Source organism: Accipiter gentilis, chromosome 2 (assembly GCF_929443795.1).
Source record: "Accipiter gentilis chromosome 2, bAccGen1.1, whole genome shotgun sequence".
NCBI lineage: Eukaryota > Metazoa > Chordata > Aves > Accipitriformes > Accipitridae > Astur > Astur gentilis.
This window is the reverse complement of record NC_064881.1, coordinates 53,373,692-53,392,848: the sequence shown is the minus strand read 5'-3', so window position 1 is coordinate 53,392,848 and position 19,157 is coordinate 53,373,692. Positions and strand designations below refer to the sequence as shown.

General features: G+C 49.7%; 1 protein-coding gene across 2 annotated transcripts in view; it reads right to left on the bottom strand.

Annotated features, from left to right (window-relative positions):
- Window positions 1-8,301, bottom strand: part of RHPN1 (rhophilin Rho GTPase binding protein 1) — a 30,931-nt gene extending 22,630 nt beyond the window's left edge. For both annotated transcript variants that reach the window (XM_049825315.1, XM_049825325.1), the window contains exon 1: window positions 8,158-8,301. In XM_049825315.1, coding sequence (XP_049681272.1) covers window positions 8,158-8,259 — 102 coding nt within the window. In that variant the 5' untranslated portion in view covers window positions 8,260-8,301. The remainder of the gene's footprint in view (window positions 1-8,157) is intronic.
- Window positions 8,302-19,157: the final 10,856 nt, after the last annotated feature.

Here is a 19,157-nt window from a genome sequence, read left to right as displayed (position 1 = left end):
TGGGTCAGAAGCAAATACAGGAATGGCTGGTCCAGAAGTGCTACCTCTGGATTTGCGCTGGGGAACTCACTCATCTTGCACATACCATTCACTCCCCAGGGAAAAACCCAGGAATTGGAAGAAAAAGGAAAAGGATGAAGAATCCGACACCATGAAGCCCAAGAAGGGACGGTGCCAGGTTGTCTCCAGCAAGAAGGAGCTGGGTCATTGCTGAAAATGGCCCTTGGAAAAAAAAAAAAACCAAACAAAAAAACCCAAAACCTAAACCAACACCCAACCCAACCATGCAGACACTACTCAAATCTGAGCACCCAGAGGCTCTCAAAGCAAAGGAGACAGCACCAAACTCTTGTCCAGAAAGTAGCTGCTCATGCAGCAGCCCAAGATATTGCACAAGCATTTCTTTTATTAATTAAAGGCTGATGATTACAAACATTGTGCCTTTAATGATGTTTCTTCATACAGTGTGAGATGTTAACCTATATATGGAAATTAAGGCTTAAGGGGGGGGGAAAGAAGCCATAAAGAGAAGGTGGTGCTTATTAAAATTTCAACAGCCCCTCAGGTTTACAGATGAGAGCTGTGCACACTTGTCAGCTCCAGAGACACCCAAGCCACATGGATATGCAAATATGTCCAAATACATGCAAGTGAGCAGGATGCAGGCCCCCTCTCTCTGCCTCTAGAGCCATAAAAATCCATCCACAACTCAACAGCCCTGGTAGGAACTATTGGAGGTGGAAAGCACCTCTTCTCTGCCTCCAGCTCTTTCCACAGGAGGTTTCACCTTTGAGACCTCTCCACTTCTTGCAAAGGTTTGCCTGAAAGCACTCAAAGGATTAAGATTTTTTCAGGGGAAGAACAAAAACTACCTGAATGCATGGGCAGGAGGCCAGAGGAACTGCAAGTGAGAGATGATGGAAGAGGCACAAGTGGAAAGACTATCCAAAACCACAGAGAAGGTCCATGAATGCCTCCTTGTCTGGAGGCAATGCAAGAAGCAGCTAAGTAAGAAAAGAAGCAAGATGCAGAGTGGCATGAGAAGACACTAGGATGACTCTACGAAATATTCAAAGACAGCATAAAAGCCTCTTCACTGCAAAAGCAATTAAGGGGTTTAACTAGTTGACTTGGCAGCTCCCAAGTCTCCCATGCCTGGCTTGAGACAACACCAAGAGGTAAAATTCAAGTCACCACAGTATCAAAGCTGATGAACAAGAACCCTCTCAAGCACGCAAAGAGAGCAGCACTGATAATTGTTAATCACTTCATCTTTTCACAAGGGCACAAAAAAGCTGACGACCAGGAACACTTGCAAGCCCTGATGTAGCTGGGGACAAAACATGGTTCAACTACATCCAGGACATCATGACATTTGGATTTGCTTAGACTTCTCCCTCCAAGAGAGACTAAGCCATTTGTAGAGCTGTGAGGTTTTTCTTCCCCATCTGAACACTGGGTGTCTTCTCAATCAGATTTAATGAGATCATTATCAATTCCCATCCAGGCTCCTAAGCCAACAGCAAAAAGGTACCGGAAAGTCAGGTATTGGAGCACCTGATGTAATACCAAAGCCTTGTGAGGATGTCGAGTCAGGATCTCAAGACTTGCTGCCCTTAGGGACTTTTTGTGATCTCCCCACACCGTGCTTTCCTCCTCACCCTTTATGAAGTAGGGTAACTGCAGTAACCCATGGGATTGCAACACATTTTGCCTCAAGAGGATCTGCTGTTGGTCCCAGAGCATTATCCCTGGCTGGAATGGACCAATATAAGCATTATGCCAAGGCTGCTGTGGAGAACAACCAAACTTAGTCTGCAGCTGCTCTTGGAGCATTGCAGAAACAACGTTATTTCACAAATATGGGTACAAGAAGGAAATTCAGCTCTAGAGTAAGATGTGAGTTAACTTGGGCTAAGCAAGTGAAAGGAAACAACATCACAAGCAAAAAAGGACATATTTAAGTCAAAAGGTAGATAAGGGAGATAGAGAGTCAAGCAGAGAGCATGCCCATCCTCCAACAGCTTGCATTCAAAGGAACCCAACACTTTGCCTGTGCCCGTACTCTCCAAGTTGCAACCAAAACCTAGAAAGTACAGTAGAGGGTTTCTAAAGTAAGCAGTGATGGATTTAAGCATGCCTTACATAAGGAGGCCATAGGGAAAAAAACCCCACCAAAACCCACTGCTAGGTTATAAAAGGGATTTTCCTTGCTTAATTCTTCTTTGTACAAGCTCTTGAGGTCAACCCTGTAAGGTCAGAAGAAAGATGTGTTATTTCAACCAGACTCTTGGACTTTGGGGTGCACCTAGGGACATCAATAGAAAGGTAAATTTGTGTGCTTAAGAAGTGGCCAGGTTGAACATGAGACTTCTTAGCCTTTCTAGTTTAAAGCTTTTGTAAAAGAGAAGCAAGCACATAACTCTTCCAGTAAGAGGCCATAAATTGTGTAGCAGCCAGGGAACAGCACAGCTTGTATGCACACAGAGGGTGGCGTATGTTAAGAAAGCCATGAAAATGAATAAGGTGTGGGTCATTAAGTTATACAAGTTGTGTCCAGCTCTGAAGTTTATTGCCTCTGACAAAGCAGGACTAGAGCCAGTATTATTGTAGCAAGGCCATTTTATGCTCAGAAGACATCTGCCAAATAACATTGCGTTCAACACTCGGCATGGAAAGATGAGTGTTGCAGAAAGTGCTTAGCCAATGCCTCCATGTAAGGAAAAAAAGGAAAGAGGCCAGAAGACCCCTTCCAGAGGAGGCCAAGAGAAACAGATCCCCTTTGAGGGATGTCAAGGCTTCTGCCAATTCAAACCCTATCTTTGCAGGGAACATATACAATGATGTAACGGTGTTAACTCCCCAACACCCCTTCCAGTTCAAGAACACCCATCTGGGGTGTTAAACAGGGCAATTACATGGTTAGGTTTCCTTCTATAAGCAAGTCCTTAGGAAATGTTTGTTTAGAGATAATCACTGAGCATACTTTGGACTTCACATCTCCAGTAAACACAAGGAGATGAAGCTTGGATATGTCTAGGTTGACGAGGCACACCTAGAGCTTCACTTGTGACGCTGGTGCCAAAATACAGCCACCGCCTCCCAGCTTTCCCAGTACTAATGACAAACAAACCTAATCACCTGTAGGAAGAGGTGGATGTCAGCAAGTCCAAAGGGCAAAGGCATGCACAAAGGGACTAATTTCTGCTCTTTCGTTTCTGCTAGAACAGGAGCTTAGTTACTGGGAGCAACTGCAAAACTTGAGTATATGAAGCAATCAAAGGACAACTGCAAGCTGTTACTGTGACACCTGTGAGAAGGGAAAACACAATCCTAGCACATGCTGTTGAAGTGACAAGCAAGAGAGAAACAGAGATGCAGATACAGTTGCTTGGGGGGCTGCTTCATCCTGTTCAGAGGAACAGGCACAGATAAGGAGCACGCTGGTAAAAGCCAGGCATGGATCTCTTCAGAGAAATGAGGAAGGGGTCTGCAGCTGGGAGTTAAGTTATAGCCTCAATGGGTATTGCAGCAACAGCTCCTAGATACTTGCAGAGCTTGGCTGGATCACAAGATGCGCTCTACAGCCCACCTGCTGAAGCATGGAGCAAGCCACGCCATCTCCAAGACCAGCTTTAGCCACAAAACAGTCACCACCAGGACTTCTGCCAGTTAGAGTGGCTGGAGAGTGCCCACAGAATAGCAGGAGAAATGAAAGAAGTTTAATTTGCACATAGACTGCAGACATTCATAATACAGCAGTGGTGAGACGAGTTGTCATCAGCTGCTGACCTAGGCTCTACAGCCAGCCCCACCGCCAGGCAACCTTCCCATCTCCAAGGACAGGGAAGTTCAAGGAGAAAACTGGAAGGGGAGCAGGGCACCAGCCAGTCCTGTATCACTGCCATGTGGGTATACAAACATATGGAGACTCTTGGTGCCAGGCAATGCCATATATAAGGAATAAGCTGCTGCTTCAGAGAAGTCAGGCATTTTTACCCACAGTTCTCTCTTTTTTTCAATGAGGGAATAACCTCATTGGATGGAAATCAATTACCTGCTCTAAGATTTGTCATTAAGATCAAGCACTGCGCGTGGGCAGCAGCACATATGCACTGCAGTCCTGGTACCCCACGTCAGACAACGCAGGCTCAGACCCAGTCTCAATGCAGAGTGACATGCTTGATATTGGACAACCAGAGCTCAGGGACATAGCTGAGAACTAATGGCAGGATTAGGCCCATCTCAGCTTCCACTACTCAGACCAACTGGGGAGATGGTGGATACCATGCATATGTCAAGCATTGCCCAGCTGCATTTAGCAAAGGTACTGGTGATGCTCATCTGCTACATCCCCTGAAGCCTCAACTGCCTTCAGCATTTCCATTATCCCAAACTGCTGCATATGTTCCTTAAAGCCTTAAGGATTATTTTGTTTTAAGTTATCCATTCCAGGGAATGGGCAGCTTATTGCTTTTTTTAAGGGAAGGGAGTCAAAAAGGCATCAAAAGTGTTATTATTCAGCCTTTTCCCAGGGAAGGAAAAGGACATGGTTCAACAATTCTGTTGGACAAGCTGGTAGGATTTCACTCATTTGACCTCTCCAATGCTGCCCTCGTTCCCTCCTCACACCAACCAGTTGCTGAGGTTGGTTGCTTGGGGCATAAATACACCCCTCAGACAAAGCGGCAGGAACTCTGGTGGAGCCTGGCTCCCCATGTCTTACCTCCACTTCATCTCATCCTACCCCTGCAGCTCCCACAAGAGCCACCCAGGTGCTCCTTCTACACACACAGAGACAGAACTGGCAGTCAGAATAAAATAAATAAACAAACTTTGGGGCCAAAGGCAAAGCCAAGCAAGGCTGCAAACCAAGCCTGAAATATCACCTGATAGCCACAAGAGTCATGCTCCAGATAGAGCCACAGCAACCTTTGGACATCATGAGTCATCCCATCTGCAAACTGTCCTCTCATCCAGAGGGGCAATTCCTTTAGGTAGGACTGGAATGGATGGGCAATACCAAAGCTGTGCTAGATTGGGTTTGTTGCTAACCCTAAAGGTCCTCAGTCTTCAGAGCTGTCTGCTCAGTGAATCCTGGGTGGTGAGCTCCCACAGCATTTAACACCACGAAGCAAGAGACCAACCAACCTTTCCAGCACTACCAGTCTGTGCTTACGACGCAATTAAAGAAAACAGCATGTGAAGGAACACAAGGTACTGAAGCACAAGGAGACCAGACAGCTTGTGCCCAGGAAGCCTTCAACCCGAGCAGGGATGGTGAATGAAGAGTCAAAGATCAGTGCTTGGGAGGGTCAGGCACCAACCACGAAGCATAACTCGGGCAAAGCCGGGCAATTCCATGAGAGTTGGTCAAGTCCAAGCTCCGTTTGCTCTCGACTAAATCACCCTGCTTGCATCAAGGCACACTCCAGAATATCAACATTTGCTCTGTAGTAAAAGCTAGAGAAAAATACCTGTGCAGAGACAAGGAACAGCCAAAGATGACAATTTCTACAGTTCTAGGAAGCATTGACACACAAGCTACCACTGTCACTAACAGAGGCACCCTTGATCCATGACCCCAGCCCTGCGCATTGAGCACATGGTCTCCATGTACAACCGCAAACCTACAGGTCTATACCCAGTAAATGCTTACAACATCTCCCACCTGAAAAAAAAAGAAGAAAAAAAAGGGCAGGTACTTATTTTCATCCACTCTCAGGGCAATAATATTTCCTAACACAGAGTTTTGTCCCCAAAAAGGCGTGTTTCCAAGTGCACAGATGATCCAGCAGCTGAAAAACTTGCTGTAGAAATAGGCTAACTGGAGCATCAACCTCTCAGCACCGGTTTTATTTCCAGAACCACACTAGTCTAAAAGCTATTTTGATAGAGTCAGAGCTGTCAACTGGGATTATTATTCCTCTTTGCAACCCACGAGTTTGAGTCAGGTCAGCACAGGACAAGTGGCCAAGTGACCCTGGTTTAGCCGCGTTAGCCCGTGGGATAGAAAGCAAAACAAAAGCCAGAGAACCACTCCGCACACAAAAGCAGGTTTTAAAATTCTCCTTTTTAAAAGATTATCGATAATTTCCTTCTCCTCCCAGCCAAGGGCATTTCAGAAAGTAATATGGGCTGTTACTACAAGACAACCAGTAGGTCACAACACATGTTTTTACTCCCTGGACATCTATTTATATATAAAAGTCCCTATCATGAAACTAATCTCATGAAGCAGTTCGGCTGCAAGCTGTTTTTCTGTGGGAGACATTACCAGCTAAAACCTCTAAAACCTTTTATTGAGAATATGGTTACATCACACAGCCTTTTAACAAATGAGTGGAGGATTAAGGTTTTAAATTTCCCAACGAAGTGCCCTCAATGTTGGCTAATGCACTCAGCAAGAGGAAGGAAAAATAAAAGGGGAGGGGGGAATAAAAATACAGGGGACTGGGTTTTTAAACAGCAAAACCTTCATTCAGAGTTTGAATTTTAGGAGAGTGAAACTGCTCTGTGGAGCTGAGGGAGGCACAGGGCATCATGAGAGGTGGGGCAGGATGCCAGCAGGAAACAGATGTATTAAATCTTCTGCCCCAGTAAATGAACCCAGGCAAAAACAAAAAAACAAACCAAAACAAAAATCACCATCACAGCAGCATTTGGGATCCCCTGCAAGAGAGCAAACATGCAGTGGCCAGCATGCACAGCTCCTGATGCTCTCAGGGTGAAAAAACAACTAGAAGAGACTATATTGGTAGTTTCTTCTAAATAAACAACTGATATCATTAGTAGGAAATCTAATCAGGTGATTACTTTTTTAATTAAAAAAGTAATCATGTTATGACAGATGCTGCATATCCCCTGTCAGTTCCCCCCCCCCCCCCCCCCCCCCCCCCCCCCCCCCCCAGCAAAGCTTTGAAATATTTTCCTATGTTATTCTCCTCTGTGCTACTGTCCAGTAGATCCAATCAGGGTAAACCAAGTGCTCATACAAGGGAAACGGTGTGTCTGTACGCAGAATAAATTGGAAAAAAAAAAGTTCTGCTAATCTTTCCTTACAAGCAGTACCTGCTATTTAGACAAGGCCCTGGGTAAACGCCAACCTGGTTTAAGGTTGCAACCTCTTTAGCTGCAGTCAAAGAGGCCAGGCTCAAGTGACTCAAGATCAGATTGATCCTTGTTCAGCCGAGGTTGCAATCTCAACCCTTGCTTAAGAAGAAAAACCCACCTCTGTCTGAGTTCTGCTTTTTTGGTTGTTGGGAGTTTTGGGGGGGTTTTAGGTGTTGGGTTTTTTTGCCAACGGGCCGCAGAAATGCCGCTCTCTGCTGAAGAACAAGTTTTGAAAATTATATACTTGCAAGAAGAGATCAGATTACAGGGCAAACTCACTGCAGGTTTATAAAGCTGGCTCCCAGGGGACAGACCTAACGGAAGACACACTCAAACAGCTCCAAAAACTAATGTTTACTCATCTTTTCTTGCAAGGAGCAGTGTTCTTCAAAGCCTCCTCGACCCCAGGAGCATGCATTGACACCCAAGGGACGGCAGAGAAAGTCGAGCAGCGGGTTTGATGGCAGCCCGAGGACAATCCCCATTGGTTTCACCCCGCTGTTACTAATTAAATGAGTGACGCCAGCAGAGCTATCGGCCCCATCTCGCATGCATAGCCAGGCTGCCGTTGCACCGACTTTCCTTGCGGGCAGCTCCCAGGGGGGAAGAAACGTGCCAGCAAGGAACACCCTGCCCAGTACCTCCGATGGTGACGGAGCAGGCAGTGCTTGGCTGGACCATCTTCTTATGGGCGGGAAGGAGGAAAAGCCAAAATAGAGAAGAATTTGGTTAAAAGAAGTCACTGGTAAGCTTGCAGGTGGAGCCAGTGGAGGAAGATGGGTTAGAGGAGCAGAGTTTAAGAGATGAACTATGAGACAGTTGTGTAGGGCTGCCTACGGATGCTACTGGACCCATTTCAATCACACAACAAGCCCTTTCCCCATCCAGCCCCCCCAAATCCTGCCCCGACACCCCCAGCATAGTTTGATGGCCAGGATGAACCCCACCACCACCCACAGGGGACCACCATCCCCACGGACCATCGCTCAGATGGCTTGGCCACCCTACACCCCACCCATGACACCCCCACTGCCGTGCCCTCACCTTTCGGGTGCTGCCGCTCTTCAGGGCTTGCAGGAGGACGAGGCTACTTGCCCTGTCCACTTCCTCGCCACCGTCCGGGCTCTTCTCTTCAGGTGGCATCATCTCCAGTGGCACAGCATCCACAGGCTGAAATGGGGGGGGGGGACGGGGACGGACGGGGACCGCAGCGGGGGGCTCCTACCTGACCTTACTGGGTGGCTCTGGGGCTTGCTGGACCCTCTCCTTGGGCTTCTCTGGTTCTCCTGGCCTAGCCCCACACGCTGCTAGCCCCCACGGGGTGTGTGTGGGGGGGTGGGGGGGCTTAAACCCCCCGTTAGCCCCTGCTCTCTTATACTGCAAATTTAGGTAGATGCAAGCCCACAGCCTGGTTCCCCTCATGCAAAGTTACCTCAGTTGAGGGAGGAGCGGGGGGGGGGGGGGGGGGGGGGGGGCGGAGGAGGTAAACCCCAAAACACCCCCCTTTGCAAGAGATACCCCAGATTGAGGGGAGGGGGTGGGGGGCAACCCCCCCCCACTTGTGAGAGTTACCTCAGATGGAGGGGTGGAAGCGTGAAACCCTCCCCTACCCCCCTGAGATTTGGGGGGACACCCCCCAGACCCTCTTTGCAATGATGCTTCAGCCAGGGGGTACCCCCCCAAAAAAAAACCTCCCGCACAGAGATGCCCCAGCTGGGGGTAAACCCCACAGCCCTCCAACCCCTCACACCGAAGTGAATAAAGCCCCAGGGCCCCCCTAAAAGAGCCGAGACCCCCCCCACACACACCCCCGCTCACCCCCTCAGTGCCCCCGCCCGGCGCTGCCGGTCCGGAGCCGCGACGCTGGGCATAAGCAGGGTGTTGGGGCGGGACGGAAAGCGTCTTCGACCAATGGGAGAAGGGAACGGCGGGGATCGGCGGGGGCGCTGTCCAATGGGAGCGCGGGACGAAGGAGAGGCGGGGAAGGGAGGGGGAGGAACGGAGAGGTTAGGGGAGGGGCGGGGCGGAGGGGGGCTTGTCGCCCCTGGCAACGGTGGGAATTAGAACGCCGGCGACGTCACGGGAGAGGCGTGGCCTCGGGGAGGGGGCGGGGCGACGAGGGCCCTCCCACGGCGGCAGCTGGGTGCGCGCCCGCTCAGCCCCCAGCCACATCTGGACGACACCCCCCCCTCCAAAATCCGGGCGCTCCCCCCTCCACGGCCACATCTGGGCACCACCCCCAACCCGTTTCAGCCCCTCCAAGCCCCGCACAACATCTGGGCTGCTGTGGTGGCGGGGGGGGGGTGTGCAATCAGGCAGCACCCATCGAGTATACCCCCCCCAAGGCAGCTCCAGCTGCTTTCTGCTCCAATTCTGTGTCCCAGGAGCTCCCTTGGCCACATCACTCCCCCAAAAAATAAAAAACAACAACCCCAAACATCTGGATGGTGACGCTGCAGCTTGCACAGCTGCCAGAGCAAATTCAGCAACACCTGGGTCTGCTCTGCCCTCACCCTGCTATAACCATTAGACACTGTACAAAACACAATATAAGGCAAAATACAATATAAAAATAAACGAAGAAATAAAATACAATCAACTTTCTTACTTTTTCCAGCCAGATACAGGCAAATTCTACCCCATTTTCCCCCCTCTGAGCCATATCATTGAACCACGGAAGGGTTTTACTCTCAATTGCGTTCATAAAACGAGAGCCTGACTGGACGACAGCATTAAATCCAGCAAAATTTTATGGAAAGGTGTCCAGGGTTTGGAAAAATCCAATTCCCAAGATGCACACAGGACACTAATGTGTGCAGCACCCGGCACGGGGATGCTGAGCTGGGTTGTCACCAGCACGTGTCACCACGAAAAGGTCTCTTAGTCTTTACCGGGGCCTAGCTTCGTTTCCGTAACGAAGTTAATGAGACGGCGCTTGTGAGTGATGAACCCTATTTATGTCAATAGGGCACAGGGAACCCTGTGCAGATTCAGCTGTTTAACGAGGGGAAAAAAATTAGCCCGGCATACATAAAACCTTTTATATTACATGAATTTATTTTATAACTACCTGAATATATTAAACCATTTCCACCTTTTCTAGCCAATTTTTCCTTGTCGGAGCTTCAAGGATGGCACATGAACCCAGGGAAGTATGGTAGGACGGACTTTTGTCTCCCTCCTGGATTTCCCAACCCAAAAAGGAGCCACTGGACTAGAAAGGCGGAATTAATATTTAAACTGGAATAGCAGCAATGCTTTTCCTGATGAATATTGCAGCGGTTTGCAAAGAAAAGTGCTTTTAATCGTGTGGCCGCAACTGTCTGCGCACCGGGGAGTGCGTAGGAAGAGGTATTTATTCTGCTGATGAGGGATCTGCATTCAGCCCGATTGCAATCAACAGCTTGCAGGATATTGTCACCGATATGGCCCTCAACAGCTCGCCGCGGTGTCACTGAACTGTGCAAGAACCCCATTTTCAGCCTGGTTTTCCCCAAGGATGAGCCAGATCCCCTTTGTGGTCCGTGTTTCCCCATTGCAGAGCCCTGGTTGGAGCCATCCTGCTCCCACCTCCCTCATTGTGAAGAGAGTCTGCAACGGGAATATACATAAAAATATATAAAACTTATCTTAATAATGAAGAGGTTTACCCCAGGTTGTGCTTGAGCAGGATGTATAGGCAAACTGGAGCTGGTTTAGGTCAGGACAGGTTTCCCCCAGCTCCCCCCACCCCCGCAAACCCCATCGCTTCCCATCACGGACATCCCAACTGGCATGGAGAGCTTGGGAGAAACCTTCATCAAACATCAGGGTTGAATAAATCTATATGGGACCCAGGGTAAAAATGGAAGAAAACCCAAATATACGCCGGTCCCTGGCTTGGCAGAAGGCGGCCAAGAGCGAACAAGCCCCGGCATGAAGTCGTCCTCTCCTGCTCCCTGCCCCGGGGCTGGCTCCCATCCCTTGACGACTTTTACTCATCCAGCAAGAAAGGTGGCTTGGATGCCTTTTCCATGGGTGGCGCAACTGGGATCAAAGAGGCTTTCCCAGAGCCAGCCCTGCCTCTGGGTGTTTCCGCTCCCGGCCACGAACCGGGCGGCATCTTCCCAGGGGAACGCGTGGCCCCGCTACTCGCCATGGCCAAGGATCTCAGCATGGGGCAATGCCTGGTTTTTTTACCCACAAACCCAGCATTTTTGGGGAAAACTCGTGTTCCTTCATGCTGTCCAAAGCCCCCCGTGGCCCCTTTGCACCAGTCCCTTCCCAGTAGCGCTGCTTGCACCAGGTTGAAGATGGTTGAGACCTTTTCGAGGCTCAGCTGCGATGAGGTGGTTGATGGCAACGTGGGCAGGTGAAAGCAATAGTCTCACCTGCATGAATAGGGCTGGAGAAGGGTGGGATGGGTGAGTACTTCAGGGTGAGGATTATGGGCTCTGCTACGTGGCACCCTGTGGGATTTGGTCTCTGCGCCCAGTACCTGGGTTCAACTAGACCTCTTTGAATCCAACTGTGGGGCTCTAATGGGTAAGAGGCAGCTGAGAAAGGCTGGATTTTGGGACTAATTCAAGCATCTAGTTGCAGAGGAGGGGGATATCTGATGGAAGGGATATATGCTGTTTTTAAAGCAATGTGTTTGTCTCCTATGCTCCACCTGAGCCGTGCAAAGCCTTTTCCCCCTAGCAGGTCTTCTTGCCAAGGAGATGTCGGCTAGGGGTTCTCCTCAAATTGAGGTTTGGGCTAAAACTTCATCTCAGGGTACATCTTGGGCTGGGAGCCTCCAATCAGGGCTGAGGGAGTCTTTAAATAAGCTGCCTGCAGGGGGGCATTGCCCTTAGGGAGGCAGCTGGGTCAGGGGTAAGGTCTTCTCTAGTTTGGGTGGCTTTGAGGGAGCATGTCAGCCCGCACTTGAGTAAGTGTGGTCCTACCAGCAGCTGCGAGTGCTCACGGCTCGACAAAGCCTGGTAAAATTATGGAGGTTTTCAATGCCATTTCTACTTATTGAAAGGTTTGCAGGATGTGTCGTGGTGCTTTGTAGCTTTTCTTCTCTCCTTGAAAAGTCTCTTTTTTTTTTTTTTTTTTTTTCCTTCAAGGGTGAAGGTCCTTCATGGATGAGGACTACCTTGGTATTGTTTGGATTTGATCTTTATTTCTTGGATCTTCTGCAGCCTTGAGTTTCTGGGGGAGTGGTGATTAGGGGGGGGTCTGGCTGCTCAAGCCATGAAAAGGAGAGGTGATAGCTGGGTGATGGCAGCTCACCTGCCTTCTTTGATGGAGGGAGTCAACATCTCAATTTTGCTTTTATCTTATTGCAGTGTTTTATTATTTTCCATTGTGGTGGCTTTCTGGGTGTAATTAGCACCTGGATAATGTGTGCTGTAGACCCAGGGCTGCTCTGAGGCTGCAAATCCAACCCAGCACAAAACCCCCATCCACCTATATGGACCTGGGAATTCCTATGCTATTTGGAGGGGCTTTCCTTTAATTTTGGCAGCAATTTTATTTTTACCATCCTTAACTGAGCTCAAGACTTTTCCATTTGATGCTCTACTTGGGTCCTTGTTAAAGCTGAGCTTAACCCTGTGGGTATCTGCAGACTTCAGGGTTGAGCTGGGGAGTGAGCATCTATTGGGGTTTACCCAAAAGCAAAACTGGGGTGCTACTGGCTATCTGCTGTCTCTGTCTTGTTGTAGTGGCCATCCTTGAGGATGTTGCCTTAACTGCGTGTCACATCTCGAAAGGCTGATAGGGGACGGAGCCATGGGAGCCTCAAGGGCCAGTGGAGAAAAGAACAGCAGTAGCAGGTGGGTACCATGGGGCATGGCAGGGGATTTTTGGGGACCTCCAGCATTATGTTTTCATGCTTGCTGCAGCTGGCTCTGTTGGGCAGTTCGGCCCTAAAATGGTCAGCAGGGAAATCCCCTAAATTTCCTTTTGGGAGCGCTTTTTTGGTGCTGCTGGATGTAAGGGTTAGGCAGTGTGGCATGACACCATGGCTTATTTCCACCACCAAGGGGTTTGCTGCGGGCTTTGCCTGCTTGGCCTCGGTGCGATGAATTTGCTTTTGTCCCCAGGAAGCGAAAGAGCAAGTCGGGGAAGGGGCAGGAGATGCCGAAGGCACCCAGGAGAAAGGCTGTGAAGAAGGAGCCGGAGGAAATACCATGCATGGTGCAGGTACTAGCCAGTCCTCTCCATGCCTGGGCTTTGGGGTGACCCTTGCGAGTATCCCGAATGTTTTGTGGGCATCAAACCCACCGCATGAACTTCCCGCTCCCTTACCCTGCTCTGTCCTGCTGCGCAGCCCTCTGTGGTAAAAGGGAAGAAGAAGAAGAAATTGCCAGAGGTGAAGGAGAAGCCGCTGCAGGAAAACATCATCAGCAGGTTGGATGGAGGGGACTGATGGTGGCAGCCAAGGAGGAGAAGGGAGCTGCAGGACTTTGCCCCCCACAACCCCTCTATGCTGGGGTTCCCTATCTGGGTTCACCCCAGAGTCGTGCACGAGAATGCCGTGTCCAGCTCTGCTCTCCTTGGGCTGCTTTGATTATCAAAAAGTTGGGGTTTTTTTAATTGGGAAAAACTTGTGTTCCTTCTCTGTCTCCTCTTTGGGCAAGAAGCTCCCTAAAGCAAGAGGCTGCAGAAGGGAAAGGTCTCGGCTTGAGCCTGCGGGATGGGATCCAAGCGGAGGAGGGAGCTGCATCTGGGTCGGTATGTGGTGGTCTCTGCACCGAAGGATTAAGGACCACTCGTGTGTTTTGCTCTCAAGGGAGCTGTGAGGATGGTGTCTTGTAACTTGTGGTTGTGTACAAGCCCCTAAAAGGGATCCTTTGAGCATCTTGAATTAAATGAAAGAGTAAATTGCCTGAAGCTCAGATGCACATGGCTTTGGGGTTGAATCAGTCACGTTTTGGTGTTGGACCAAGAGCATGAATTGGCACTAATGGGGAGCACCAGGACACGAGTGACTCCGTCACTTCCCAAGCACGAGTTTGGGATTGGTGTCATCCTGACAGCATTCCTTTCTGAGGCATCTGGCCTTCACTGCTGTTCTTGGGTTGATGCTGGAGAGCACAGATCCTGGCTGATTCCCCCTAAATTTGCCCACGTGAACTTAGAGCACTTGTCCTCTTGGCATGTAAAACCAGCAGAGATGCTTTTTCCCTTCCCCATGGTGAGTCTCCATCCCTCTTGCAAAGTGTCTGAAATGTCAGCAAACTCTCCTGGATGGATGTAATTGAAGCTGCAGCCTTGAAACCCCCCAGGGGTGCCTGTGGTTGGTGTCCTGGTGTTGCCGGTGTTCCTGGTGCAAATGCCAGGCATTTGCATGCAGGAATTTTTTTGGAAGATCGTGGCTGTCTGCTCTTGAATTTACCATCCTGATTTCTGACAGTAGCTGAAGGATTGTGAATATGAGAGCAGGCGTATTCCCAGGGAACGAAAGTGTATATTGCCATAACCAACCTATAATTAACTCAGTTGTTTTCCCCCCTTAATGAGTTAACCCAGCAGCTTCTCAGCAGCAGCTTTCAAGAAAAATCCCTGTGTGGTTTTGGCCTCCCTTGAAAGCCTTCGAAAGAGAAACTTGTGGAAGTCAGAATTTATAACGAGGGCCTCGATGCTTGGCAAGCATCGAGTGAAGCTGGGATGGGTTTCAGGGTGCTCTGTAGTTAGACGTAGCCTTGCACGGCCAGGAGCAGAAGAACCTGGCTTCAGCTTTGAAAACAAGCACGCAAAGAGTGTGATAATATTTCTGGTGGCCACCATGGGTCAGGTCTTAGGGCTCTGAGTTTTTCTTCTAGGTCCTATCCCCATTTTCCCTATGCTTCTATGTTTTGGTTTTTTTTCTCCTTGCCCTCTGTTCACCCTTGTATTTCCCACCATGTAGCTTTGGCCCCCACCTTTCTTTCCCCCTTGCCATCTGCTACAAGGGTCATTTAATCTTCTAAGGACCGAGCTGGCGTGGATGCACATAAGCTGTCATTTGATGTAGCTTTGTTTTGGAGCCCTCCCATCCCTTCTGCTGTTCTGGACCGGTGTCCCTGATAGCAGCAATGCATCTAATGAGCGTGATGGTTGAGGAGGGCTGATAGTTTTCATGTATTTGCTCTGTAAAATAACTTTGTAGTATTGTTGGAAGTAAGACAGGGATTTCCTAACACCGTAAAACCTCAAAGGTCTCCTCATGGTTGGAAAAGCATGCTGTTTTGGGCTCCTGGTTTCTAGCCAAGGTGGCTGAGGAAGGGGAAAGCAATGGCAATGGGACATGGGTACTGTGGCCTGGGTGCTATCGCAGGGGCTGGGTGATTCCTTGGGGGTGATTCTGCTGTTGGGGTACCCATGCCACGTCTTCCAGATCAACACTGTTAATATCTTTCAGGAGAAGACCGGATCAACCCTCCACCAAGGGCCATCAGGGGGGCTGGAAGACTCTTCAAGGTAAGTTCGGCCACTTTCTGAATGCTTTTTGGCCAGAGAATTGGAAATTTGTCCTTTCTCTTCTTGCTGTGGGGTTGCACAGCCCTGGTTTTTCCCTCCTGTGTCACCGAGACTGCCCTGCTGCCGATGGGCAGCTCGGGCACATCCCGGTGCTTTCAGTGACCTTAAAGCTTGCCAAAACCATTGCAAGTTGGAATTTGAGGCCCCATCCTGGGATTTGAGGGTGGAGAGGGAGGCTCCTGGCCCCATCCAACCTCCCCAGGGATGCTCGAGTCAGCAGGGCGCGATCGCTCGGATGCACATACCTACATAAATACAGAAGTAGGCGGTGGGGAAACGCTAGTGGGGACAACCAGCCTCGCAAAGCCTGGGAAAAGGGTGTTTCTTTCTCTTGCCCCGTGCTAGATCTGGGCAGAGATAGGAAGCTGAATTCATAAAGCTCCCTTAGCAGGCTAATCCTCTCTGTGTCTTAGAGGCAGGGGCTTTCATGTCCGGTGAGAGGCCTCTAATAAGACTTTCTGGGGAAGGAGCCGATCCCAAAAGGTGGCAAGACTTTGCCTTCTGAGTCATGAATCTGCTGGTGCTCGGCTGCTAATGAGATTGGAGGGGCTGAGCGTGTTTTGCTGGGCCCTTTGCCCTAATGAGTTTAGTGGAGATTGTGTAACGTGTGCTCCGGCTGCCTGGAAGAAGCATCCAGCCCCTGTGGTTTTTGGGAACTTGCTGTCTCCATCCCAAACGGGCTCAAAGGCTTTCCTGAGCCCTGCATAGCTCTGACGTCCCATAGCCTGGTAATACAGCATCAGCCTAAACAAACTTCTAGAAATGGGCCAAAAATCCCCCTTTCCCTTGCATAAACTATGTCTGCAGGATGTTTTGGCTAAAAGCAGAAATTGTGGCGCTGATCTCTGTGCTCAGATGTGCAGGAGAGACATCACCACCCTCCTTGGATGGAGAAACCTGGCTTCCCAGCTCCTTCCTGGGTGGCACTGGGGCAGCTGGCCATGCATCCAAGCTGCTGGGGGGTGCCAGGAGTGGGGGAAAAGCAGGCAATGGGTCTGACCTGTGGGCTGGTGCAAGGGTCTGAACTCAGCTCCAAGCTGGACGAATGGTCCTCTGGTTGCTTTTTACCTGCTGGCCTGGATAAGTTGTTGGATTTGTTGTTGTTTGGTTTTTTTTGTGGTGGTGCTGATCACAAGCTGGGGATTTGATGCTCTGCAGCCTGGCAGGCATCTCGCTTGGCTGGGAGGTGGCAATGAGCCAGTAGGGACAGCCCCAAATTTCCCTGTGGGCAAGGGGACCCCATCACCTCAACCCTGCGGAGATGTAGGCTCAGCCTACAAGATGTAGGCTTGGTTTAGGCTGTGCTTGCTACTCCCTCATTCATCTCTTGCTTTGCTTTTTTGGAGCATGAGCAATTCAAAGATGAGGTTCCCAACTCCTCGCCTGGCTTGGAGAAGCCTTGGGAGAAAGTATTTTATAGGGCCAGGTTACTGCTTTATAATGTTTCCAAGTCCCACAGAAATCCTCAAAATTCACCTGAACTCTGTAGGAATGTTTCCCTGGTCAGCACATTCCCCACCCATATTGCTGATGGTGGAGGTCATGGATCTGGACCCTCCTTGTCCCGTAGCTTGTTGCATTGATGGGGCTGTGTCTTTCCCTGTTGTACCAATGCTCACGCTGCCTTCTTAGGAGGCAAGTGGGGGACCCTCTCCCCACTGTCCCAGGAGATGTGTCCCATCACAAGGTTTCCACCTTCAGTGCGTTCCCGATGCTCAGCCTGATGCCATTTCTGTCCTGCTTTCTGTTGGTGCTGCCAAACCTTGCAAACCTGTCCCCTTCTCTGGGGACATTTCCTTGGGGCTTCCCCCATTTGGTCTGGAGATCTTGTGGTCCTGCTCATTTGAGCTTCCTCATCCCGTAAGCTGCAAACTGGGGCAATCCTATTCCTACAGGAGCTGGTCAGTGCTGCTTTGGGATATCTCCGTTTGCCACAGCACCCAGGGTGCTTGAACGGAAACAAGGGCTTGTTTGGAAGCAATCCCCTAATTTTGCGTGTAAGAGGAGGCTGCCGCTCACCAACACGGTGAGAAGTGGCTGTGCTTTCGTTGTAGGTCATGCTGTAAACCCCAGGGACCTGCAGCAGGACGGTGGCTCTCGTCGACTGAGGCTGGAGTTGGGGTAGGAAACCTTGGGGAGGGATCTGTCACCCCCCAGACCCAATCCTGCACATCCCTGAGCACCTCTCCATTCATTTGGTCTTTGGGATAATCTCTTTTCTTTCCCAATCTCAATGTTTCTTCCCTTACGGCTGCTTCCTGCAGGTCCCAAAGCCAAGCGATGGTGTTGCTGGTGGGACTCCATCCCTCTCCGGAGAGCCTGCGGCTTTAGAGATGGATTTGGGGGTCACCACTATGAGGGAGGGTAAGGAGAAGGAGTTGGACCCCCCTGTCCCACAGCAGCGAGGGGATGCCCAAGACTCAAAAAGGAAAAGAGAGAAGAAGCAAGAGCAAAGGAAGCAGCAGGGAAAGGGATCGCTGAGAAAAGGAAGGAGGAAAAAAGATGAATTTGAGGAAAGCCTTGGGGATGTGATGGAGGGCATCGAGGAGGAGGAGGGTGCTGATGAAGGCAGGAATCTGGCAGCGGGATGGGGCAGAGCCAAGCGAGGGAGAAGCAACAGCACCCAGGGACGGGATGATGGAAGGGAAAAGCAGAAGGGGAAAGCAAAGAAGCACAAGAAGGTGAAAATGGAGGGGGTGGAGAGGGTGGGGAAGAAGAAAATAAAGAAGGAAAAAATGTTGGAAGAGGAGCAAGAGGTGGAAAAGACAGATGAGAAGGAAGGAGAGAAAGGAGTGGGAGATGAACTGGGGGAGAGAGATGGGGTGGGAAAGGAAAGTGAAGATGGAAAAGGAATAAAAGAGGAGGAAGAGGAGTTGGATGAGAGAGGGGATGAAGGATGGGGAGACACACAGAGTGCAGAGATTGGGCAGGGGGTGAAGGAGAAGGAGGGTGAGGAAGGGATGGGAGATGTGCCAGGGAAAGAGAAAAAGCAGAAAATCAAGGAGAAAAAGGCAGAAGGGGAAATGAAAAAGAAGAGGAAAAAGAGCAAAGAGAAGAATGAAGAGGAGAACGCCCCAGGGAAAACCCGGAAAAGGAAATCTAAGGAAGAAGGAGAAGAAAAGAACAACAAAAAGCCTAAAAAGGAGAAGAAAGAGGAAGAAAAGAAAGAGGCAGAAAACAAGTGGAAATGGTAAGCGTCCTGCATGCCTTTGGCCCGTGGGCAGGTCTAATGCTGATGCGATTGGGGTTTTAGTTTTATTTCTTAGGGTGAAACTGTGAAAATGTGAAAATTCTCTTCTTTTTTTTTTATTACTATTCTTAACTGCTCTGCTGTATTTTCTAAAGCCTTGAACTCACACTCTTGGCAGGAGGAAAGGGATGAGAGATAACGGGAGGTCCTGAATACAAAATAGTATTTGTGTAGCATGGTTTTTTTGTTCTTACAATATGTATTCCTTTTGAAATAGCTTTGCTGGTGCCCAGCCAGGGAAGGCAGATGCTCTTGGCTGGTGGAAGAAGAGGATTTGTACAATCCCCTGTAATAAAACAGCTTC